Source organism: Pimephales promelas, chromosome 4, assembly GCF_988280905.1.
Source record: "Pimephales promelas chromosome 4, fPimPro1.hap1.1, whole genome shotgun sequence".
NCBI classification, from domain to species: Eukaryota; Metazoa; Chordata; class Actinopteri; order Cypriniformes; family Leuciscidae; genus Pimephales; species Pimephales promelas.
This window is the reverse complement of record NC_142772.1, coordinates 39,623,292-39,648,818: the sequence shown is the minus strand read 5'-3', so window position 1 is coordinate 39,648,818 and position 25,527 is coordinate 39,623,292. Positions and strand designations below refer to the sequence as shown.

At 36.6% G+C, this 25,527-nt stretch overlaps 3 protein-coding genes across 5 annotated transcripts in view; 1 reads left to right on the top strand and 2 right to left on the bottom strand.

Moving 5' to 3' along the window:
- The window catches only part of trpv4 (transient receptor potential cation channel, subfamily V, member 4), a 29,567-nt gene extending 25,310 nt beyond the window's left edge, over positions 1 to 4,257 (bottom strand). Inside the window, exon 1 of one of the 3 annotated variants that reach the window (XR_016168368.1) lies at positions 3,859 to 4,257. The gene's annotated coding sequence lies outside the window, so the exon portion shown is untranslated. The remainder of the gene's footprint in view (positions 1 to 3,858) is intronic. The other 2 variants (XM_039659812.2, XM_039659811.2) reach the window with 2 other exon arrangements.
- Positions 4,258 to 8,712: 4,455 nt separating this feature from the next.
- Positions 8,713 to 16,448, bottom strand: gltpa (glycolipid transfer protein a). Its single transcript, XM_039659587.2, has 5 exons — positions 16,206 to 16,448; positions 11,442 to 11,500; positions 11,214 to 11,347; positions 9,241 to 9,391; positions 8,713 to 9,045 (listed from the first exon to the last, which is right to left on the bottom strand). Exons 1-5 carry the CDS (start codon positions 16,306 to 16,308, stop codon positions 8,863 to 8,865), a joined length of 630 nt encoding a protein of 209 aa, XP_039515521.1. The 5' UTR covers positions 16,309 to 16,448; the 3' UTR covers positions 8,713 to 8,862.
- A 2,033-nt stretch (positions 16,449 to 18,481) lies between these two features.
- Positions 18,482 to 25,516, top strand: tchp (trichoplein, keratin filament binding). The gene is made up of 12 exons (XM_039659999.2): positions 18,482 to 19,011; positions 19,693 to 19,903; positions 19,995 to 20,051; positions 20,996 to 21,064; positions 21,221 to 21,394; positions 22,364 to 22,476; positions 23,084 to 23,150; positions 23,252 to 23,424; positions 23,517 to 23,598; positions 24,660 to 24,845; positions 24,922 to 25,065; positions 25,148 to 25,516. Exons 1-12 carry the CDS (start codon positions 18,821 to 18,823, stop codon positions 25,178 to 25,180), a joined length of 1,500 nt encoding a protein of 499 aa, XP_039515933.2. The 5' UTR covers positions 18,482 to 18,820; the 3' UTR covers positions 25,181 to 25,516.
- Positions 25,517 to 25,527: the final 11 nt, after the last annotated feature.

Sequence of the window (25,527 nt, the reverse complement as noted above, 5' to 3'; positions counted from 1 at the left end):
AACTAGGGGTTAAGTGTCTTGCTCAGAGACACATTGGTGTCTAACAGTGGATTCGAACCCGGGTCTCTCACACCAAAGACATGTGTCTTATCCACTGTGCCATCAAACCAAGAAAAAAAAAACTGGTGGTTTTGCAATACTGATAGATAATGGTAAAATGGTAAACTATTTTTAAATTATTAAAATAATGACTCATGAGATGACTAAACGCTGTGACCAAGTGTGACTGCAAAGATTAAACACGGAGAAGGATGAACAATCTTTTATGTATAATATTTTATACACAAGCCCACAGCTCATATTTTGGCAATCAGCTTCCAGGTTTCGTTTTTTCTGATTGCATGTGAGCTCATCACCACAAAAACAAGCACTGGTCCTGTTCAGGCATGTCCACAACTGCTCTGAGAAGGCATTCTGAGGATGTTTAAGAGTACTTAACAATTACTGCTGTCATATCACAAATTCTCAAATTTTAGCTAAAGTCTGGACAAGTCAACTTTAGTTGCCGAAAGTCCGAGACAGTCTGCACTCTGCACGTATTTTGAGCAGTGTATGATGGACACTTTTTTACTTTAACTTTAGGATTCCACCTAGTCGGAGCTGTATAAAAACGTTTGATATTTCCAGCCGATTTAACAACGAGAAGGCTGCATCCGAAAATGTGACTTGTTGCCTCGCTGCCCTATCAGGCACTTTGCAGGCAGCGTCTGCGCACAAAGGTGGGTTCTGGGGGGATCCGGGACCCCCCATAAGGTATTAGGGACCCCCCATAAGAAGTAAAAAATAGAAATAGGGGGGTCCCTCAGATATTTTTATTTTAGTAAAAATTAATATTAAATTTGATTAAATACATTCAATGGATAAGGTAAATTCCGTGAATTGATTATTTACAATATTTTTTTTTAAAGTTGGATAGTTGCCATGTCGCTTTAAAATGTAAAGCCACGGCCCCACATCTAAAGAGTGCTGTGCGCATGACATCGTTGACTGACAGGACTGTTTGATTGGTGCCGCTCCGTTGAAGCTAATTTTAAAGGGTAACTAAACCCCTGGTCAGAGCCTGACTACACCCACTGGCAATATTTGAAAATGCTGAAAAAGTGGGCAGACCCCAGCGGAGATAGAGGGGACGAAATAGATGCTAAAACACTCTATCCTGATTGTTTTCAATACACACAATTCCAATTCCTGACTCCCTACAGTGGTTTTAACAACACAAGATAGTTTTTATACTGCCAAGGGCGTAGCTCGTGTGGTGAGCTGAAACCTGGGTACGTCACGAAGTGCGGAACATCCAATAGGAAAATTCAACTGCAGTAGCCACCGTTCAACCTGAAGAGGGCAGCACTAAGACGTTTTTACAACATATATTGTAGAAATAAAACACTTTATAAACAAATGTCAAAAAAGTTACTCGAATCAATGACTGGTATTAATAAAGATCCATTCTTACAGATCATTAACAAAAAAAGTTGGTTTAGTGTTTAGTTACTCTTTAACTTTTAAAAAAAAGGAGAAAAATAAACCTCGAGGTCGGGAAGAGAAAGCTTCTTACCGACTTTTTTGAGGGGTAATTGTCTCTCCTTTACATATACCCACACCATATCGGGGCTTCTGTATTCCTTGCGTAAATTGGAAACATTTAGGCTTAAGTTACTTTTTTTATCATTATTAATAGTCCTGGTTCTAAGGGAGTGTGAGATCTTGACGGAGATGGGTAACAGCTTTTCAGTAAGGGAGCGATCGTTGTGTGCTTTCTTTGCTTTCTAATTTCCATTCAGAATTTGTATAAAACTTGTTTTTCATGCTGCCAGGATCAATGGCCACGTAAACACAAAGTTTTGGGATTTACACACGCATTTATGCAGGATTCACTCTTGAAAAAGCAATAAGTTACATCGATTGCCATGGCATTGTTTGTTTCTGAATAACTTGAGTAATGATCTATTTTTTACAGTCTATGGTAATGATGCTGAAAATTTGTGAAAATATCAGAAAATTCTGCTGCCCTCTAAATCCAGTATTACTTTAGTAAGTAATTTAAATAACTCTATCAAGCGTTTTTAATAAATAGTAGGCTATATATTTATGCATACTATGATCAAATACCCCCCCTCCCCCCGTAAGAAACTTGGGGACCCCTATAAGACTTGACTCAATTCGAGCACTGCGCGTAACAGTTTAACGATCTACAGCAAAATAGATTTGGTGAAAACTAAGAGAATATTTAATCATAAGTGAAAAACATTGATAAAAAAGTACATTTACACACAAACTGAAAACCAGCTGCAATTTTCAGATGCCATTTTTACTTTTCAAGCTCAACTGTCACAGAATGGAAAGCACAGGATTGTGGGATATCAAAGGCAGCAAAGGATACATCTGCCTTCAAAAAACAATCAGAAGAAGGTATCTCAGAAAACAGGAAGTGAAACAAACATTGCATTCGGACATGGCATGATACCTTCCAACCTTATCATTGAAAAATCCATACTTCCCTATATTGAAGGCGAAAAACAAAATGTGACAAAATTAGTATGTCTAAATTCACAATACTCATAAAACAGTAGGCATAAAGTACCCAGATGGCCTACTATTTCCAGAGAGATTCTGAAGTGTGCACAAAATGCACACTTTACTATCCCATGAGGCCACAGGAAGACAATTTGTGAATGGCAGTGAAGCAACACACCTGCCTCTGTTAGGTAGGTCACATGATAATGACAATATGGCGAATGTAGTGCGTACGTCCAGATAATATTCATACTACACACATTCATACTAGAACATACTTTTTTAGCGGTTGTGAATTAATTATTTAAAAATACCTACTCCAGAGAGAATACGATTTCGGACGCAGCCATGGTTATTTGTCTATTTGTCATTCGTCTCTTCGCAAAAAGCTGCATGTTTCTGGATGATTTTGTTGTGTTTGGAATTAATTTAAAGACCGATCTTCAGCCACCAAGTGTTACAATCTGTTTAGATTTTAAAAGTCGTATAGTGTACACCACCGAGCTGTTCCCCAAGCTATAAGTTTTCATCTGCCCCTCATGTTTGCTTAAGCGGATGGTGGAAAATCTAACACAAACCCACAGTTACTGCCTCTGGCCTGGCAAGCACTATCCAAATACTGTCTACAGCAGTCCCTCTGCTCTGACCCGAGTCCAATACAGTCTCTTAACACAAAGAGTGAAAGCAGAACAGTGGAAAGCTTTTGATAAGCTCTGACAACATGGAAGCGTGATGACCCAAGTCATTTTAGTGTGTTTTGGGAATTGGAAGGAGCACTGGTGGTGCATCAGACCACGTAACTGGGAACCTAATAAGAAATGCAACAGATGGAGAAAAAGTCAAGCCAACCTACATAGCATTAGATAACAGCTGGAAATTACAGAATCCATCTCCATGGCCACAGAGGAAGATCTAGACTTCCTTTTCCATGTCACAAGGTCTCCAAAGAGGCAAAGAGCTGTGATCTTACTAGAGATGGGGTTGTGGGAAATATGAATGGGATTCAATCAAAGAGTGTCCAGAGCTGGTTTTGCTGACAGTCCAAACATAGTTGAGCGCATCAAATGACTGTAAAACGTTTAACTTTTAAAAGCAAAATAATAATCTTGAACAACAGATATACGCCAAACACACAGTATGGGTCTATGTCGATACAAACAACACTGTGATTTGAAGATAGCTAATCAGGCAGTGGGTAGAAGAAGTTCTGGACATTTTGAAGTGTTACTTTTTCATCTAAATGGACATACATTGCTTTAACTAGTTCTAAATTGATGTGAAATTTCTCATCCCTTCGTACAACACGAACATTGGACCTGAAGTCATAGGAAAAAAGTTGCTCACCCGTACAGACAAAAGTACTGCTGGACGTTTCAGCAATAATAGTTATTCCGTTTGAGGTCAGATTTGCACATTCATTCCTCAGGTGGAATCCGTGTCCCGTTCTCGGAAACTTTAGAATCCCACTCATCCCACACGAGTGTTTCAAACAGACTGAGAAGTAATGTTTGTATCCCCCACCGCCGCCCTCTGAATGGGGTGTGGTGGACCATAGACTGTAAAAAAAAAATAGGTGTGGTGGACGGACCTCTTCATTCAGACGTAGAAACTGGGATCAATTTTACTTATGAAGCTGAAACAAAACATTCACCGTCTAGTTTATGAACTCGAGCTATGTTATCTTTATACTTAGTATCATAGGAAGAGGAAATATTAACAGTCTAACTTCACTGGCGTCTAAAACCGTAAACGAATTTATTCACAAATTTCACATTGTAGCCTAACTTTTTTAGCAAACCGTTTTTATTATACCGGCCGAAAGCTTAGTATAATTAGCATATTGCTATTCAGGACGCGCCTAAATTAAGGTTGTCTAAATAGTGTGTTTTTTAGCTGTTTTGGTGTGATGATTGTAAAGTGGACGAATAATTAAAATGTTGTGCTCTTATGATACAGTTTATTATGTTAAAACTATTTAAAAATATTCAGGCAATCTCGCAAAGAACACTGTGAAGAATAAGGTCTTTCATAAACAGGTATGACCGGTTGGTTAGCTAAGCTTTTTGTTGTCGGGACTCGGCCGTCTACATGTAAAATTTTGGGAGTTGTGCCCTCTGGTGTTCTTATAAAGGAACAGCGCACGTGAGACTGATGTGTACACTCCAGGCAAAAAAGGCTAAACGCTAAGCTATTAATTTTCTTAACCACACATTATTGGTCTGGAAATTTGCTAAATTTGAGCAAATGCACTACTTAAAAAGCCATTACTGTGTCAAAAAAACATTAAAGACAGAATTTTTTTTTTTTTTTGTCAGAATATGGGAAGTTGTGATGAATCGAGTTGCTTGGTGATGCTTTTGAGTGGTGTCTTCCAAAGAAAGCACCTGAGAAATATATGATAATAAATGCGTCTAGTGAATAATGGAGGAAGAGTGTCATTGTGTGGGAAGCCTTTTTAGCTGCTGGTATTGATGAGCTACTTCACTGTGAAAAGTCATTTAATCCTTTGGAGTTTAGGAGAATATTGCAGAATGGCTTGCTTTCCACAAATGAAAATTGTTATCTAAAGAGGAATGATCAGATGTTATTTTTCAACAAGACAATGCTCCTACCCAAACACAGCCGTGCTCAGAATTAATGGTACTCTTGGTAAATATGATCAAAACTGGCTGTAAAAAAAACTGTGCATTCTTTTGAACTTTCATTCCAAAAATTGCCAAAAAATCTAACCTTAAATTAAAGTGAAAGATTTGAAAGCGTGTGTGTGTGTGTGTGTGTGTAGGGGGGGAATCACATTATGAAATAAATGTTTTTCTCTGAAACGTGTTGGCCACAATTATTGGTACCCCTAATTTTTTACGAGTAAAATATCTCTGAAGTATATTCCCATTAATGTTTACCTTTTTTTAGCACACCAGGAGGTCTAAGAACATGAAATTGTCCAGCCATGACTTCTTGTTTCACAGGAGTTTAAATATGTGGAAACACAGGCCAAATTCCCTTAATCATCCATCACAATGAGTAAAACAAAAAAATATACTGTAGGCTAGTTCTGATGTGCATCAAAAGATTGTTGAGCTTGAAATGGAAAGTAGCTGTAAGAAAATAGCTAGAGTTGAAAATCCCCATTTTGACCATCAGGGCAATAAATAATTGAGAAGTTCCAATCAACTAAAGATGTTACGAATCTGCCAGGAAGAGGACGTGTGTCTATATTGTCTTAATGGACCGTGAGGAGGAAAGTTTGAGATGCCAAAGACTCTTTGCAGAGATTAGTTGATTCTTGGGGTCAGTAAAAATAAATAAATATATATATATATATATATATATATATGAAGAGTTCAGATGCAAAAGCCTCTAAATGCCATTTGAGATTTTCTTCTTTAATGATGATTTTTATCAAACTTGTATATTTAAGTTCAGTAATTTCACTTAAATAACAATTAATAGGTAACTATCATTGCCATTTAAGTGAAATCACTGAACTTAAATATACAAGCTTGATAAAAATGATCATTCTAGAAGAAAATTTCAAATGGCACTTAGAGGCTTTTGCATCTGAACTCTTCATATACATGTTGGAATAACAGTATAAAAACCTATTAAAAAACCAAACAACCCCATATATCCCCACATGTTGTTTGGGAAGGTTTCAAGAAAAATCTTCCTCGCTCATCCAAGAACAAACTCCAGCATTTTCAGTTGTCAGACAATGACTGGAGCTTCAAACAGCTCAGGGTTCTGTGGTCAGATCATCAGCTGAAACAAAAAAAAAACATGTGAACAATTTAATAAACCATTGGCTCTTTAATGTTGTGGGCATATTTTTTCTGTGGGAGGTCCTGCACGTCTTGTTCGGACACATGGCATTGTGGATTCTATCAAATATCAACAGATAAAAAATTTAAACCTGACGCCTTCTGCTAGAAATCTTATAATGGGCCGAGGTTGGATCTTCTGTTGTATACCTTCAGTGTAGGGGTCAAACAAGTTGTGCAAACAATCTTGGTGTGTCTCTAGAGTCAGACCTTAATTTCAGTAGTCACGTCAAAGCAATAAATCAGCATACAATCACCTGAAAAATATTGCAAGAATTAGATGCTTTGTTTCCAGTCAAGACTTAGAGAAACCTGTTCATGTTTTCATTATCAGCAGGGTGGATTACTGCAATGGCCTCCTCACTGGCCTTCCTAAAAACAGAACATAGCAGGACCAGAAAATATGAACATATCACACCAGTCCTCAGGTCTTTACATTGGCTCCTAGTTACATTTAGGATTGATTCTAGGACCTCAACATATTGCAGATATGCTCACTGAATATGAACCTAGATAACTTAGATCATTAGGATCACATCAGCTAGAAGGGTTCACTCTAAGCATAGCGAGTCCGCTTTTAGCTATTATGCCAGCCGCAGCTGGAACCAGCTTCCAGAGGACATCAGGTGTGCTCCTACAGTAGTCACATTCAAATCCAGACACAAAACACATCTGTTTAGCTATGCATTTACTGAATGAGCACTGTGCCACTGTTCGTCTGTTGCTGTATTTTATTTATGTTTTGTTCCAAACTGTTTTAATTATTTACTGTATTTTATTTATTCTAAACTGTTTTGATTATTCTGATTTCTTTTGATTATTTTAATTTCTTCTATGTAAAGCACTTTGAATTACCATTGTGTATGAAATGTGCTGTATAAATAAACTTGCCTTGCACTGTAAAAAAATTACTGTAAAATTTACAGTAACTTACTGGCAACAATTAGCCAGTAAGTTACTGTGAATCATTTTTACAGTAAGGGTACTGTAATTCCATTTACAGTATTTTATGTGTACACTGTGGAATCAAAAACAATTACTGTGGTTTTAATTGTATTTACAGTAACTGTAATGCTTGGACTACTGTGATTTTTAAGGTCTTACTGTAAAGTTTACAGTATTCTACTGTAAGAATCTTACACAGTAATGTTACTGTGAAATCTACCGTAAATAACTGTAGATTTCACAGCCATTTTTTACAGTGTGCCTTCCATCAGGACAGTGATCCAAAACAAACATCAAAATGAACACAAAAATTTGAAGGATCTGGAGATATTCTGTATGGAGGAATGGTACCATTAATTCTGACTGAGCATGACTGAATGATGATTTATTATGAATTTATGATTATACACATGATTGTACTAGAATAAATGAAATAAACAAAATATAAAGCAAGGTCCTCTTATTTAGTCCAGCCAAAAGGAAAGTACACCACAAAACAACTTATGCAAGGTCGTGGTTTTAATGAGATTTTAAAGAGACTACATAACTATGATCAATGTAAGATAATAAATTACAGTGGACGAATAAAACAGCACCAGAATGTTTCAATCACTATGTCCACTATGCCAGTGATATATATTTAAATAATTTGATTTAAATAAATTAGCTTTTAGTGACATCAAGTCAGCTGACAACAACAAGAACAGAAAAAATCCATCGCTTAAAATGACATCAGTTTGCTTTCTGGCCAAGCCAAAGCGGAAAGAAGGTCTGTAATGTCAGAAGATAAATCACTAGGCAACTGCCATAAAAACCAAATCAAATAAAATAAAATAAACAAACATTTACATCTAAAAAACAACCTGATTGAATTTAACCTTTGATACAGTAGTTGAAAATGACCAGTTGAAAACTACACACCAACAATACTTTTCCATTATATTACATAAATAAAACAATCACATCATAATAGAATGTCATAATAGAATTTAAGAATCTAAGAAATGTATCTAGACGTTGTACAATGTACTGAATACATTTAACAGCTCCATATGTGGCTTCGAAGTCACTTATGAAGGAGTCATTTCTATAGATTTTGTCATATTCAAGTATTTTTTTTATTAATCAAACATTATCCAAGGTCAAAAGAATTTTCAGATATTTCTTTAAAGAGTCTGCAGACTCTTGTTTTGGTATAATTAAGTATATTTAAAACCCTCATTTGTCATATATTGTTGTTTGCTAAAAGAAACCATTCCATACTTAAAGTGTATGGAGAAATAATTAGTAAAGTTATAAAACACGTTTTGTTTTTTTGAATACTACTTTTCTAAATAAAAGCCAAAGCTTTTAAACCGTCATTAAGAGCAGAACAAACAATAACAGACATCCTCCCTTCTGAAACCGCCAGAGTCTTCAGCAGCTTGGACCCTAATTGTCCCTCAAGAGAAAACAAAACTGTGCACTGCAGAGCTGCGGGATCCAGTAGGAAAGAGGAACGGTCCAATGAGGAGACGTCTAATGGGAGGCAACAGTCAACCACTGGGAGGGAGGAAGATGAGGTCTGAAGCTTGTGAATGAAAGATCACACAGTGTAGTCCAGCTCTGCGTTCATCTTTGTGTACATTTCATAGATGGCATCAATAGTAGCTGTGAAGTTGACTAGAAACTGTCGCATTTTTTCCAAGCATTCTTCGTCCTTGACCTCTCGCCCTTTAGAAAGAGCTTTGAGAAAATCCGATCGGTATGGAGCGGCATATAGTGCTGCCTGAAAGAAGGAACACGAGGGAAGCATAAAAGGTGTGTCGAAGCATTTACAGGCATCACAACACAAAATGTCTACATATATATATTTTTACAATATAATATATACTTATTTATTTACGTGAATCCAAATGTTTCCTTTGTTTATTTGATCATTTTTTCCTTTGCTTATTTCATCATTTTTAATCAAGAAGCTTACTTTGAAGAGCTTCTGGACGAACCAGCCGTGATACTTCTTGAGGGCCATCTCATAAGCTTTGGTGATATTGACTTTGATGAGATTAGGGTTGTTTTCATCCTTATCCCCGTCCACTAGACTCTGGAGAAGAACCTGGATAAAGCGTAGCCCCCTAACAGTAAAATGCATGGGGTATTTTAAGGGTTAGTTCACCTAAAACTTAAATTTTGTGGAACAAACAACCCCATATATCCCCACATGTTGTTTTGGAAGGTTTCAAGAAAAATCTTCCTCGCTCATTTACACTCACTCACTCACTCACTCACACTCACTCACTCACTCACACTCACTCACTCACTCACTCACTCACTCACTCACTCACTCACTCACTCACTCACCCACCCACCCACTCATTCACTCACCCACCCACCCACTCACTCATTCACTCACACATTCACTCTTACCCACTCATTCACCCACTCACTCACTCACTCACACTCACTCACTTACTCACTCACTCACTCACACTCACTCACTCACCCACCCACTCACTCACTCACTCACTCACACTCACTCACTCACTCACCCACCCACTCACTCATTCACTCACACACACACACACACACACACTCTTACTCTTACCCACTCGCTCACTCACCAACTAACTCACTCACTCACTCATCCATCCACTCACTAACCCACTCACTCACTCACTCACCTCAACCCACTCACTCATTCACTCACACACACACACTCTTACTCTTACCCACTCACTCACTCGCTCACTCACCAACTAACTCACTCACTCACTCATCCATCCACTCACTAACCCACCCACTCACTCACCTCAACCCACTCACTCATTCATCCACCCACTCACTAACCCACCCACTCACTCACCTCAACCCACTCACTCATTCATCCACCCACTCACTAACCCACCCACTCACTCACTCACCACAACCCACTCACTCATTAATCCACCCACCCACTAACTCACTTACTCGCTCACCCACCCACCTACCCACCCACTTACTTACTTACTCACACACCCACACCCACCCACGCACTCACTCACACACACACTCACTTACTCACTCACACACCTCTCTCTCTCGCTCACTCACTCACTCTGTCACTCTCTCTCTCACTCACTCACTCACTCACTTTCTTAGTCTCCCACTCTCAATCACCCACTCCCTCACTCACCCCCTCAATCACTTACTCGCTCTCTCTCACTTTCTCACTCACTCACTCACTCTTTCATTCACTCACTCATTCTATGACTCTCTTTCACTCTCTCCCTCCCTCTCATTCACTCTCTCACTCACTCACTCACTCACTCACTCTTTCATTCACTCACTCATTCACTCACTCATTCTCTGACTGTCTTTCACCATCTCACTCACTCCTTTTCCTTTATTTATATTATAATTTAACTTTTGTATCCATGTTTAGTTGTACATTTTTTTACTTTCTTTTTCCCTTTTCTATTGAAGTTGATCAAAATAAAAACTAACTAACTAACTAAATAAATAAATAACTACAAACAAGTAACATTTAAAATTCATTTAATCATTTAATCTTTCATCTAAATAACTTCCTCTCCCTCTTACATCTCCTCTTCTCAGATGACGTGTTTACTGGAACGAGAGCGAGACAACCTGTCACTCACATTAGATAGCAACAATAGCAAACCACAACCATCCAATCAATTCAACATGGACAAAATCAAGTCCCACCCTAAATTTGTTTCCTGTTTGAGAAGATCAATAGATAAGCCGTTTTCTTTGTTCAACTATTGCAACATCTGTTTCATGACAACTTTAAAAGAAGAAATATAAAGTCCCTGAAGTCTAAAAGTCCCTGGAGAAATAGGAAGTTTAAAAGTCCATGATTTAGATTATGCAACTTTCAATTTTAAAATCACTTCTTTTTAAGATTCACTTCTCCAAAATCAAAAAACAAAAGAAGCGTTTCAGGCCCAGCCTTGCCTTTTCAGCCACATGAGTGCAAGTGTTGCTCCTGCTTTTGGCCACTCGGCTCCATGCATCTCTTTCTCCGCTTCCAAAATGTGCTGCAGGGTTTTAAACTTGGTGGGGTTGCTGTCATACACAGCCTTGATTTTCTGTGAGAAAAAGCAGAGGGGTGAGTGGAGTTCAGGTTGTGAAAGTTATATTGTTCAATGCTTATCAACCGTGTATGTCAAGTGATAAACTTACAGTGATGTTACCCGCAATATCAGCCTTGATGGGGGAAAAAACAGCAGAGCCGAGGCAATCTAATAGAAGATAAAGAGAACAGGCAAATAATATTTGCATACATACAGTACAAACTTTATTAACACTTAGGCAATGTTTATGTATTTGAAATGTCCCCTGAAGGGTTGCCATGAATTGTTATATATATATATATATATATATATATATATATATATGTGAGAACGCAACATTCTTTCACAGAGCTGTGAGATTTTTATTACAGGAAAGTGACAGATACACAATAAAAGTATTGCCGCTTCTGATCCCAAGAACTCAGAGTGAACTCTGACATTACCACCTTAAAAAAAGAGCACTGAATAATTAACTGTGCTTAGAGAGCATGACAGATTTCTGAAAGCACCCATGCGGTTCATTAAAGTTTCAGTACCACCCATTATCACATCGAGACCAAATGCTTTGCGAGACTGATATTGAAATAAACACCTGTGGAAATGGAAACAGACTGAATCACTGATGTTTCCATTACTGCAACCAATGAATACTGTATATGATTAGATATGTTTTGTATTGTACAAAATAAATGTTTGATTATGATTTCCTGGGTTGTTTGCATGCATGCATTGCTTAATTCTGCAATCATACGCAACATAACATGCCCCCTCAAATGTACAGCTCTTCAGCTGGGCTACACAAACCAACAGAAGTGTCTATAAGTGACTATTCAAAGTAAGCAAAGTACATTTTGAAAGAAAAAATCTGTATACAGTAGTTAGGTCGTATAGTTACTGTATAGTTTTTTTTCATAGTTAGGTTAATTGTATTCAAAAAAGTGATTAATTACATCTTCAACTAGGGATGCAGCGATATTAAAATTTTGGCTGATACTGGATAAGCTGATAATAATTTTCATGTTATTCATGTTATGGCTAATAACCAATAAATGCACTATATATCATCCATTAGTCCATTAATATTAGTGCGGTCAAATAGATTAATAGTGATAGATCATTTTTATCAAATTAATTAATAGATTAATATATGTGCATTATATATATATATATATATATATATATATATATATATATATATATATATATATATTAGGGGTGGCACGGTACATGAAAAAACACCCGAACCGTTCGGTTCGCTTGTCTCGGTTCGGAGCGTGTGTGCGTCTCACGGTTCGACGCATGCGCAATGTAACCTCGTGCCCGTATGTGACGTGTGTTTTCTTTTCGCGCGACATAAACGTGTTCGACTTGGACCGGCGCTGCACAGAGCGATCGGTGAATATCAAACTAGCGCGAGTCGGCTCCGTATGCATTCATCACTTTCGCGGTATTTGATGTCATTACCGATCGCTCTGTGCAGCGCCGGTTCAAGTTAGTAAACAAGCCAGTAAAAGTGGAGTATGGACCGCTGCAGGTCACGGCACGCGGAGAAATGGCAAGTGGGAGAGATGAGGGAGTTGAAGGATGCGCCAGCGTCGTATGAGTCTATGTTATAAGTCCGGTGTGTGGGAACATTTTGGATTTCATGTTATGATATTTTAATATAACGCTACAGTGGCACTTTATGTATAGATAAGAGCTTCAGTCATACGTTTCCAAATCCTGCACTTTAATTTTAAGTGGAAAAAAGGTACCTCACACATTTTGGGAATAGAAGCATTGTTGATACTGTTTTTGTGTTGAGGCTGAACTTAAATTTTACTTTATGTTTATGGCCTTTGCTATTGCTATAGCTTAATTATCTATAGGCAATGAGGTTTCATGTATATTGACATTTAAAAGACAGTGTTTTAAGAGTTCCTCTCTTTTTCTTTTAAAAGATAGAATTTTGGTAAGAGCTACAAAAGTTAGCAGTTGATACATGAAAGTTAATTTCTTTGTGTAAATAAGATTTATGTGATAAAAATGCACAAGTTCTTGTAGAGATAGTGATACACATTCTCCTTTTTTTGCCAAATAAACAAAAAGCATGTCAATGTCTTCTCTCTTGCTGTATCTAAATCTCACCTAGCTTTCCTCTGAGATAGTCCCAAAATGTGCTTAAAGTCAAAGAGTCAAATTCAGTTTGTGCATGATTGCATGAATATAATATTTTTTTTTTAATACAGTATACTAAAGTGTGGATAATTAAGCGACATAGCATGTTGAAGTACATTTCTTGAGTGTTAAGATTAAAAGAAAAAATAACAAGAACCGTACAGAACCGAAAACCGTGACCCTAAAACCGTGATACAAACCGAACCGTGGGTTTTGTGAACCGTGCCACCCCTAATATATATATATAATGTATGTGTGTGTGTGTGTGTGTGTGTGTGTCTATAATATACATAACACACAAATATTCTAAAAACATAAAGTTTTGTTAGATGTGATTAATTGCAATTAATTGATTTGACAGTTCTAATATATATATATATATATATATATTCTTTATTATTTTGCCTAAACCAATTAAAAATAAAACACAAAAACTAAAATCAGTCAGTTTAAATGCTAAAAATAGATTTAGACAGAGCAACATTACAACTTTAAAAACACTACAGCTAAAGATTACACTTAACAGTGTTATTAAATGATTTTAATTTTTAAAAGTTAATAAGTAAGAATTAAATGACAACAAATGTAAACAAAATATACAAATAGTGGAAATGAGCATGCACAATTAAATATCTATCGGTCAATATATATTACAATATTGATAGTGATAAATGGAAAATGGCATCAAGAAAGCCAGGACTGCCACTGGTGCCCCATCACAACAACAGATATGACAGCCCCATCAAAATAATCAAAATGCCAGAACTAGAAAAGCCTTAGAAAGTGATATACATGTTCCTGAAGTGAGAGCAAGGCCATAGTGGGGTGAAAAGTGGGGACGATTCTATGGGCTTAGGAGGACCCCGCGATTTCAACAGAGGGGGACCCACCACATAAGCCTCTCCCTGGCCCCAGAACACGATTTCAACTGAGGATTTCACAAGGGGCAAAGCCCCTGCCACAGAACGCGATTTAAAGGGGATCCACGGCAACAACCTGCACCGGGGACCCGGATACCCCCGCTATGGTCCTGACTCCTGAGTGAAAGTGCCATCTGAATAGAATCTCCCAAGATAGTAGTAATATGTTCAACAGTGTAGGGTTCAAATCAACATAAGCCCATTGGAAAGTCCAAGTCAGAAAGTCAGCATTTTGTACTGATAGCAAAAGGAGCATCTCTGGTTACAGAGAACTCCACAAACAAGCTCAAACACTGCTTACACTTCAGCTTATTCAATGTGAATGAATGCCTTCTAATTACAGAGTAAAAACACACACACATTCACTCACACGTCTCACAATGCCAGCCCTCCCTCCAGTTCTTTCTGTGTTTGTACTCCACACAGGGCTTTTTGTGATAAAGTGTGAACTCTACACAAGAGCTGAGAAGCTTAATTGTCTTTCTGGGAGTTAGAGACAACAATCACAACAACCAGACTCATTATGACATCGCATGATCATAAATATGATCTCCAATCACAGCCTGCTATACAAAGTCCATCTACTGAGGTTAAGTGCCTTTATCATTCTTTCATATAGTACACAGATCAATTTACCTGCACTCCACCAGGAGTTTCTAGATATAAGAACAAACATAAACATATAAAATGCTTCTATTTAGTGTTCTCTAATTTAAAAAAATATATATCATTATCATTGGAATGAAAGAGTTTTAAATAAAATATGGCATTTAGCATAATGGACACCACAAGTTTGTGCAAAACCTTAACTTTTTTTTTCTTTTATTGCACATGGTGAACTTGATTAGTGACCTAGAAAAGATATACATGTTTAAAAAATAAAAATTAGATTTTAAATCAGACTTTTGGAGTTCTTTGCTGTCACTGGGAAATGTAGTTTATTCTATTGCTGTCATATCTAGTTCTTTTTAAAGCTACATTAAGAAAATGGCCCTTTTAGTGATGGAGCACTGATGTGAACACTTCAGGCTTGGCGTTTCAAGTGGCAAATTCATTTCAAATGCATTTTTCATATTAATACCAAATGAGTCTTTGAACAAAGATGTTCTGCTGTTCGGTTCCACCGATGAATAGAGCTGGGCAACTCAACACCATTCTAATCAATTTTCTCAACTTCCAAAATCGAGGGCAGCAGATTAAATTATGTATGTAATAGGTTTGTTGCCTTCTTTGTGAAAAGAAATTTGAGCCAAAAACAGATTAGTCCTCAATAGCAAACAATGGCTTCTGCTTGACATAGGCTTTGTCTGACTTTACTAACAACTTCTGAGGAACACATATCTTGATCAGGAGTGGAAAATCTCACCCCTGATCAAGGAGCTGGAATATCCACAAAATCAGATGACGTCAAACTAGCCTATTGATTTTTGTAACACGTGTATAATTATGTAATAGAATCTTTTTAAAACTCTCATTCTGTAAAGACACTTTATAGCAAAATGCAAGCGTTTAATTGTTACTTTGTTTCCACACTGAAGCGATGACTGAGAAATGGATGAATGTGGAAACGAACATTAGGTATTTTGTAATAGGTATTTTTGCCTAACATATTGAAATGGCTACTTTAAAAGAACTTTTTGACGACCTGAACAAGTTACATAGAAAACTGAAAACTTTCAAATCTAAAAATATTATTCTAAATATCATTTTAAAAGACAACTCATCAGGCCGTTTCATGACAACACAGAGTTCATGCTCAAATCTGAGCTCAAATGAAAGTTGACGGAAGAACCTACCGAAGAAAGGAGGAAGGTGAGACACCGCCTCGAGAAACGGCCGGGTTTCCACTTGTTTGTCGGCTGGAAGTTGCCGGAACTGGTGCTCCATAAGAAGAGCCATTACTGCCTAAAGTGGGCGAAAGTGACTTTTTTTTTGCCTACAACATAAGACGAGGACAACACAGTAGAAATGAAGGCAGAACCCGGAACTACCGCCGGACAGACAGACACAGCGTTTACTATTCCAGTTCTTCTGTTAAAGCTGTACTACACAGCTGGACGGCCCCCCCCATGTACCGCCCCTTTATGCAAATATTTGTAGACATATCGCGGAAACCAGAGCCGTTAGGCGGAAAAGTTCAACATGTAGGCGGAGACTCTGCGAAGAAACGAATCATATCATGGGGGCGGGGCCAAAACTGACAGTTTATTTTCCTCAGTCCTCACACTTTACAATGTAGTGATGAAAAATGTTGCTGCACATTTAAATAAATATGTAATATTCAGTGTTCAACTTTTTCATTATCTGATGTTATTATGGTGTATAACACATTTTATTTTTATTTTTAAAAATCTGTTCAGACAGATTCATCAGATAAAACACAAATGTTTCGTCCCTTATTGAGGCTTAGCTTTAGGCAGATTGCGTTTCAGCCGGTCATTTAATACACAATCAGGCATTAAATCATTTAAAAAGTGTTTTTTTAAGGATAAGTTATTTAAAGGATATAAAATAATCAAAGAGCAGCTCAGGTTAGATAGAATCTTTGCTGAAAGTTTAGGGGCCTCCTATAGTTAATAATTAAAATGTCCTTTACCCTGTTGCTGACATTAGAGGTTTAAGCGGGGAGTCTTTCTGACGACAAATAGACACGATTATCTGGTCACCATTAAACATTCAATGCAATGTTTAATTCATGCACTAGTAGGCCTAACCTACAATGACCCAGAAACATGTCATTGTCTCTTTATTAATACTGGCATCAAATTTGCAGTTTTATCTCACACCTCAGCTGACTGCTCATTCTTAATCAATATTTAATCTTCTAGAGTATTAAGACACTGCTGTCACCTTCACTGCAGGTCTTGATCACGCTTGAAATATCCCTGGAGATCAAAATAAGACTTCTGAATAGTAAAGGGCCAGCATGCTTGAGTGAAACTGTTACAGTCAGGTTCCAATCCAAAAGTAAAAGATCCATTATTTTTCTCCATGTGTAAATTGATTATTAACGATAACTTTAAACCAGTTTAAAGACAGCCTTACTGTGAGCTGCGAGGTTGTTAGTCGATAGCATTTGTTGCTGTTGCATTATTTCAAATTAGTTTTAAAATAATTGTGTTTAACAGCAGAATTGGAGGTGAAAAACTACATTAACCGTGATGCTGTACAGAGAATCCACCAATCAGATAGTTGAAACAAATAAAACGCACCAAAAGCAGTCTTTAGGTCCACCCACTCCCATGAAGCACTGCGAATCACCTAAATGACTCCATATACAAAGTCGATATACACAAATATGATATATGCATATTTTACCATAAATTATATAGGCCATAAAATCTAGATTTTTATATGCTAGTTGTATATTTTTCTACATCGTTTTTATGCTGTTATGCTGTTAAGTACACAGTCTTGTACCTTTGTATTTTTGTAAGATTTTTTAAACACTTTTTTTTGCTTCTTTTTTGTTTCATCTCATAACTGGATGACTTGGTTCATGGCTTATAACACGTTAAGACCCTGGGAAAAATGAGTGGAAAAAAAATACTTCCAGAACCAACGCCTCTGGAAAAGTGGACGGGCACTGTTGCACTCAATAAGTCTTTTAATAATTTTGTATTCTTTTTGACGCATTTTAAAATTGCCAAAGGGTGATTTAATTGTAAGGATACAAACATTTAGTATCATTCAATAGCTACTTTAGATTAAACCAGCCTAGCAGAGTTAAAAAAAATTTATAAGATTGCAAGTTGGCAACTATACATAGCCTATATTAGCAATTTTACAATTGTGTAAATTAATCACACTGACATTCTTTTTCTGCAAAGACCATGATGACAAAGGGTGAGCATGCCTGCATTTTCTTTTTTTTTAATGTCATCAAGAAAAATATTTAATTTAAACTATTTTATAAAATAGTTACTCTAACTGTAAACTTGATATCATATTGCCATATTTATCTGCAATAAATTAAAGTAGCCTCCTTTATATATATATAAAAAAAAACGACCGCAAAATCGCTTCGCTCTGTCAACCTTGTTTGTGCCTCGCTCCACGCCGTAGGTAACCAGGAAGTAGCGCAGTAACCAAGTACAACGCTTCCCCTCTGGTTATTTGTTTACGCGCCCGCTGTCGTTAACTGCTTTCCTCTTTACTTTCATATTATTCGCTTAAATTAGGAGAGCACCAGAATATAACGTTACACGCATCAGTGTGTAAATTCAATGCTTTGAACGTGATTTAGCAAGCAGAGCCTTGTTTGCATTGCGAGCGATTATAAGCTTCAAATGCAATAAGCATGTTTCTATAATTAAGTTACAGCATTTTATGGATTAAAATTGCCTGCTGGAATGATCGTAGGTCAATCATAAAGCTTGAAAACGGAACTCGATTGAGCATCAGATGATCCATGGCTTTACCGACGCTTTCAGCGCACTGGCCGGGTCGGGTGCGGGCTCTGGAGAGGCAGCTGGTGCGGCAGCGGGAGCAGGAGGCTCGCTGGAGGCAGCAGTGGGAGCTGCACTCGCAGTACTTCAGAGAGCAGGAGGTCCGAAGCAGCAAACAGTCGCAATGGAGCTCACGGCAGTCCTTCCAGCGCAGGTAACGTTACTGATGGAGAATTACTTTCATTATGCCTTCCTTTAGCTTGTGTAGCTATTTGAAAAAAACACCTCAGCCCACATCATGGTTCTTTCTGGGATTGGTATTGAAACGTTATTTCTTTTTGGAACAGATCGATCATATTCCTCACCGATTTGAGCTTATTTACTTCAGTTTTTTAGTTGAAAAGCAGCATTTGTGGATCATTTTGAGCAATATTCAATAGAAAATTAAAACAAATGTACTATCATACTATTCTGCTTCAAGAAACATTCTAAAGTATGAATATTTAGTTTTAATACCCTCAATAGCATACTTAATTTAAATTGTTACAATGTTTCATGTTGATATACAAATCATTTTTGATTTTTCTGTCTTCACTTTTTCCTCCCCGAGAAGTAAAAATTTTGTAACTCCTAATAAGTTATTCATGTACAATATATGGGTCATTCAGGAGACAATATAATTGAATGAGCATGAATTAATTGTGAAATTGAATTTTAAAACTTTTATAATTAGCTTTAATTTGTTATTTTACAATGAATATTTCTTATATTACTGTGTTTGGCTGGTTTCACTTAAACAGTGAATGATAGAACAATATAAAAAATCCCATATGTACTGTATTAACTGGCTTTTGCATCCACGGTAACGATTTGTGTTCTTTTCTTGGCCTTTTAGTATGTCAGCATTTCAGCGGGAGCGCATGAAGGAGGAGAAGCTGCGGAAACTAGAGGAACGCAGGGAGCGTCTGAGGACGATGCTCCGGCAGGAGACAGACCAGTTGGAGGCAGAGCTCAGAAATTTTGTGCCAGACAGAGCCACACTGACTAGACAGCTAGTGGAAAAAACAGATGGTCTCCGGTCTGCCAGGGAAGAGAGGAGGAAAAATGTATGGGCGCCAATTGTTTTGTCACAAAATGATGTTATGTTACACGTTTGAAAAGTGTCTGATCTGATTTGGTGATTTGTATTTTCTTCAGCTTGCACAGGAGCTGCTGAGGGAACACTGGAAGCAAAACAACTCGGATCTGCGGAAGGTCAGTCATATTACAGTAATGTATATTATGAAGTAAGTCAGTTATGAGTATTACTATGAGGCCATTTGTAAGGAAACACCTTTTTAAAGTAAGAATTTATATACACTACTGTAAGTTTGGGGTCAGTAAGATTTTTGTAAAATAAAGTAAACCATTTTAATCAGCAAGAATGCATTAAATTGAAGTGAGAGTAAAGACATTGATAATGCTATAGATTTATATTTCTGATAAATGCTGTTCTTTTGAACTTTATATTCATCAAAGGTTTCTACAAAATATAAAACAGCACAAATGTTTTCAACATTGATAATAAGAAGTGTTTCTTGAGCAGCAAATCAGCATATTAAAATGATTTCTGGAGGATCATGTGACCCTGAAGACTGGAGTAATGATGACGTTGAAAATTCAGCTTTGCCATTACAGGAGTAAATTACATTTTGAAATATATTCAAATCTAAACGTTATTTTTTAATTGTAATGATATTTCAAAGCATTACCATTTGAATGTATCAAATCAGTATCATGTATAAAATAAATGCAGCCCTGCTGAGCATTAAAAAAAAACATTTAAAACCATTAAAAAATCTTACAGACCACAAACTTTCAGAAAGCACCCTTTTTACCCTTGTTTTAAACCCTCAAACTACATTACATCCATTGAAAGTTCCTTACTGTTAATAAAATTCTTCCTTTTTTAAAAAGCCGAGAGATGAGTAATTAAATCTGTGGAATCAAAGTTAAGCATTTCTGCAAAACATTGCCAGGAAATTAAACTCATCAAGAACCAGACATGACTGTAAGTTAATAGGGCATGTGATATGTTTCTTCCATGACTGATCTGTAACTCTGAGCTCGGGATTTGGTTCCGAATCCAAACACACGCAACCACTTTTGGAGCATTATTTAATCAGACATCTCCGTGTCTCAAATGTTTGTGCATACAGGTGGAGTCAGGATTGCACAAAGATCATGTTGTGAGCCAGTGGCAGTTTCAACAGCAGGAGAAAAAACAGGTAAGACGTTCACAGGAAGTGCATGAGTGCATGATCAGTTGAGCATCACGTAACATTAACCATTTTGAGTATAAACATCTAGTGTACAAATAATATTAGTTGTGTCCTAGTTGATATTGTTGTTGTTTTTTGGTTTAACATTAAAATGTAACACAGGCTGATGAGAGAACTCAATTGGAGAAACAGCGTTTTGAAAACGAGTATGAGAGAACCAGAAGGGAGGCTCTGGAAAGAATGAAGGAAGAAGAGGAGAAGAGAAGACAGGAGGAAAAGAAGCGAGCTGAGGACCTCCGCAAACAGATGGAGGAGCTCAAACTACGAGACCAGGAAGTACGAAATTACTGTAGAATAGACTTATACGTGTAATGGATTGTTAAGTTTTGCCTGTCACAACAACAACAACAACCATGTGACATAAACAAAGGCGATAAAGATCAAGTAAATTATTTATATTCGTTTTTTTTTTTTATTTGTTTGTTTACAATAAGGTCCCATTACTAAAAGTGATTTAATACATTAACTAACAATGAGCAATACATTTGGTTATAGAGTTTATTAATCTTTGTTAATGTTAAAAACTTTTAGGGTTATCACATCCATTTGAAGACAACTTTTGATTTAAAAAATGTATTGGCAAATTTTGAAATGAACATTAATTGAGATTAATAAATGCTTTAAGGCTTGTTCACACCAAGGGCTATAACGATAACGATAAAGATATTGTTCATAATAATTATTTCTAAATATAAAAGGAGTTTACACCACAACTATGACGATAACAGCACGGAGAAATGATATCATTGGAATCACTTTTTGCATTTTTTTTTTCAGCTGATGATTGATACCAACATTGACAGCCAATCAGAATCCATCCTGCTTTAAATAGCTTGAGCATTTAAAGCGGCAGACTAAATGCTTAGAATAAACAGAACAATATTGTCTGGTGTGAACGCTAATATAGTTATTGTGGTTGCACTTTATTTTACAGTAGTGTTCTTGCACTGTACTTACCCAAGAAACTACATGGGTTAAAGTTACATTAGGGGTAGGTTCAGGGGTCGCAGTTATAACCCAGTTATTGTACATAGTATGTACATGTGAAAAGGACTATAAAATAAAGTGTTACCATTATCGTTATACATATCTTTATAGAAGTATTTTTCATTGTTAGTTCACGTCAATAAATGTAATAATAAAAAACATTCCTTAAATAAATAAAAGCAGATAGATGCCATGTATTTGAGGTTAAGTTAGTGGCGTTAAAGTTTTTATACATTACATTACTTTTATTTGTACCAGGCTGAGCGTCTTAAGCAGGAACAGGAAGCTCTGATGTCTCAACGCTGGGAGCTTGAGAAGCTAGATGATGAGAGGAAGAGGATGGAGGAAAGCAGGAGGAAAACTGAATTCGGGTAAAATATTGAAACATGTTTTATATCATGTTTCACAAGGATTTCTTCTGCAACTGCTGTTATTGTAAACTAAATATAAACTATTAAAACCAGTTTTTGTTAAATGAATAAATAGTTAAATATTAGATGAAAAAGATTAACCAAACTAAAATTTGAAATGTTGCTTTAAAAACTAATTGAATAACTTGAAGCACTAATTACTAACTGAAATAAAACCAAAACTGAAATATATATATATATATATATATATATGAAGAGTTCAGATGCAAAAGCCTCTAAGTGCCATTTGAAATTTTCTTCTAGAATGATCATTTTTATCAAGCTTGTATATTTAAGTTCAGTGATTTCACTTAAATTGCAATGATAATTACCTATTAATTGTTATTTAAGTGAAATTACTGAACTTAAATAAACAAGTTTGATAAAAATCATCATTAAAGAAGAAAATTTCAAATGGCATTTAGAGGCTTTTGCATCTGAACTCTTCATATATATATATATATATATATATTATACGAAAATGAATGGAGTTTTTACTTCTGGAACCCAACTGTTGCCCTCTATAGTATATTAATAATAATAAATGAATAGTTCTCTGCTTCCACAGGCATTTCCTGACTCGTCAGTATCGTGCTCAGCTGAAAAGGAGAGCACAGCAGGTGCAGGAAGAACTGGTATGTTACAGCAGAAACTGACGTTTTTACCACTTTTTGCCCCAGAACTCAACATAGTTTGTCCTGGTCCTGACCTTTCCAATAACTTTCCTGTCCACCAGGAGGCAGACCGCAAGATCCTGGCAGCACTGCTGGAGGGAGAGGTGGAGGACCAGAGACTGGAGAAAGCCAGGAAAGAGAGAGCTGTCGCTGACGCCGCCTGGATGAAGAGAGTTATAGAGGAGCAGCTCCACCTGGAGAGGGAGAGGGAGGCAGAGTTTGATATTTTATATCGGTAAGCACAGTCAGGATGTTTTTTAAAAAATGTAAAGATGTGTTTGTACCTGTAAGTCAGACTCATGCTCTGTTTTTGTTTGCTGCCTGCAGGGAGGAAGCTCAGCGTGTTTGGGAGAAGAGAGAGGCAGAGTGGGAGAAAGAGAGAAGAGCTAGAGAGAGACTGATGCGGGAGGTGAGGCGATGCTGACAATAGATTAGCAGTCACATGCTCGAACGTTGGTTTTCTTTAATTAAACCCCCTTTAACAGAGCTCTTTGCTCACGTACTTCATGTGAATAATTTTCTGTTTATTATTTTCTTTGGATCATATAATGAGGAATTAAACAGGAATTGAGAAATTGTAACTTTTAGAAACATCTTCTTTAGACTCATTCTGAATTTGACAACATCATATAGATGAATGCATTAATATATGACTTTCAAACCCTAAGATAGTAAGTACTGGATATCATTTCATATGCAAAGAGGATGTTTTTATAGATAACTTAAAAAAAATAAAAAATAAAAAAATAAAAAAATACCCCAGCCAATTTAACTTTAAAAGTTGCAGAGGGTGGAACATAGTACTGAAACATCAAATTTGGTGAAAAACTTAATAATAAACATAATACTTTCAAAAGTCAGTAAGATTTTAATGTTTTATGATTTTAATATCTCTTAAGCTCACCAAGGCTGCATTTATTTGATCCAAAATATAGTAAAAACTGTAATATTATGAATTATTATTACAATTTAAAATTGTTTTCTACTTAAATATTTTCAAAATCTATATTTTTTCCTGTTATTACCATTATTCCAGTCTTCAGTGTCACATGATCCTTCAGAAATCCTTCTAATATACTAATATGCTGTATACAACCGTTCAAAAAAAGCTAGTATTACTAATTATTACTATTATGTGTGTACCTTTAGGGGGGGAAATAAAATCATCTTTGATATTATAATAAATAAATGTTATTAAATGTATGATTTCCACTTTAAAGGTGAATAGTCTGTTTGTTTATTTATTTTCTTGAAATCACAACATATTTTATGTGCCACTGTCTGGTCAAATGAATACAATGGTTATTTTTGCAGTGGCACTAAAATGACTCACTTGACCTTTAAATTGTATTTTGAAGTAGTATTATACAGTTTTATAATGATAATGTAGTTCATTTTTAAGATTTATAGTTAAATAGTTGACAGTGAGTGTGTGTTGGATGTTGTATATTTTTAAACTACGTTTGGTAGGTCCTGATAGGACGTCAGCAGCAGTTGGATGAACGAATGCAGGAGAACAGGCTGGCAAGGGAGGAGTCTCTGAAGAGGAGAGAGGAGCTCATCCAACAGCTGGAGCAAGAGAGAATCACTCTACGCCAGGAGAGAGAGCAGCAGGAGGGATCCCGCACATCTCGCATGCAGGAGATCAATGCACAGGTGTGTGTATAGTAGCACTACACTTACTCTAGTATACGAGTTATAGACGTCTTCAATAGATGTGTTCGTCCAACAGGTGGCGCAGAGGCGCAAGGAACAGTGGGAAGAGCAGCAAAGACAAGAACAGGAAGAAGTACAAGAGAGGGAGGAGCTAAGGCTGCAGGAGGAGGAGCTTCGTCTTGAGACGGAGAGAATGAATCGACAGGGCTACCAGCAGAGAGTGAGTGAAGATTCAAGTAATAATGAAAACCCAGTGTTTATGAAATGCACTAACTGATTCATTTTTTTTTTCATCATGGTAGATTCACGGCAGACCCCGGTCAGCATGGACATGAGAGCGATTTTACAGGAAGAATTGTTGTGCCACATCCCCTATCAGATGCTAGGATGCATTTTCGGGGATATCTATGTCCATGCTGAGCTCGGCCACTTTGTGCATTAATGAGAGCCAGTTTTCCCATCAGAGATTATTTTAATATATGACCCATCAATTGTTTATGATTTAGATTATGGCTTCCATCAGTAGTTGTTTAGGCAAGTTCTCAATTTAAAATTTCTATTGCACTAGTACTGAGGTTTGCATGTAGTGCTGTTTTTATATGTAGATTGTTTTGTATACATGAATTTCAATGCTGACAAGGTTTTCAATAAAGAAACTGTTATCCATTGTCTACTGCATTCA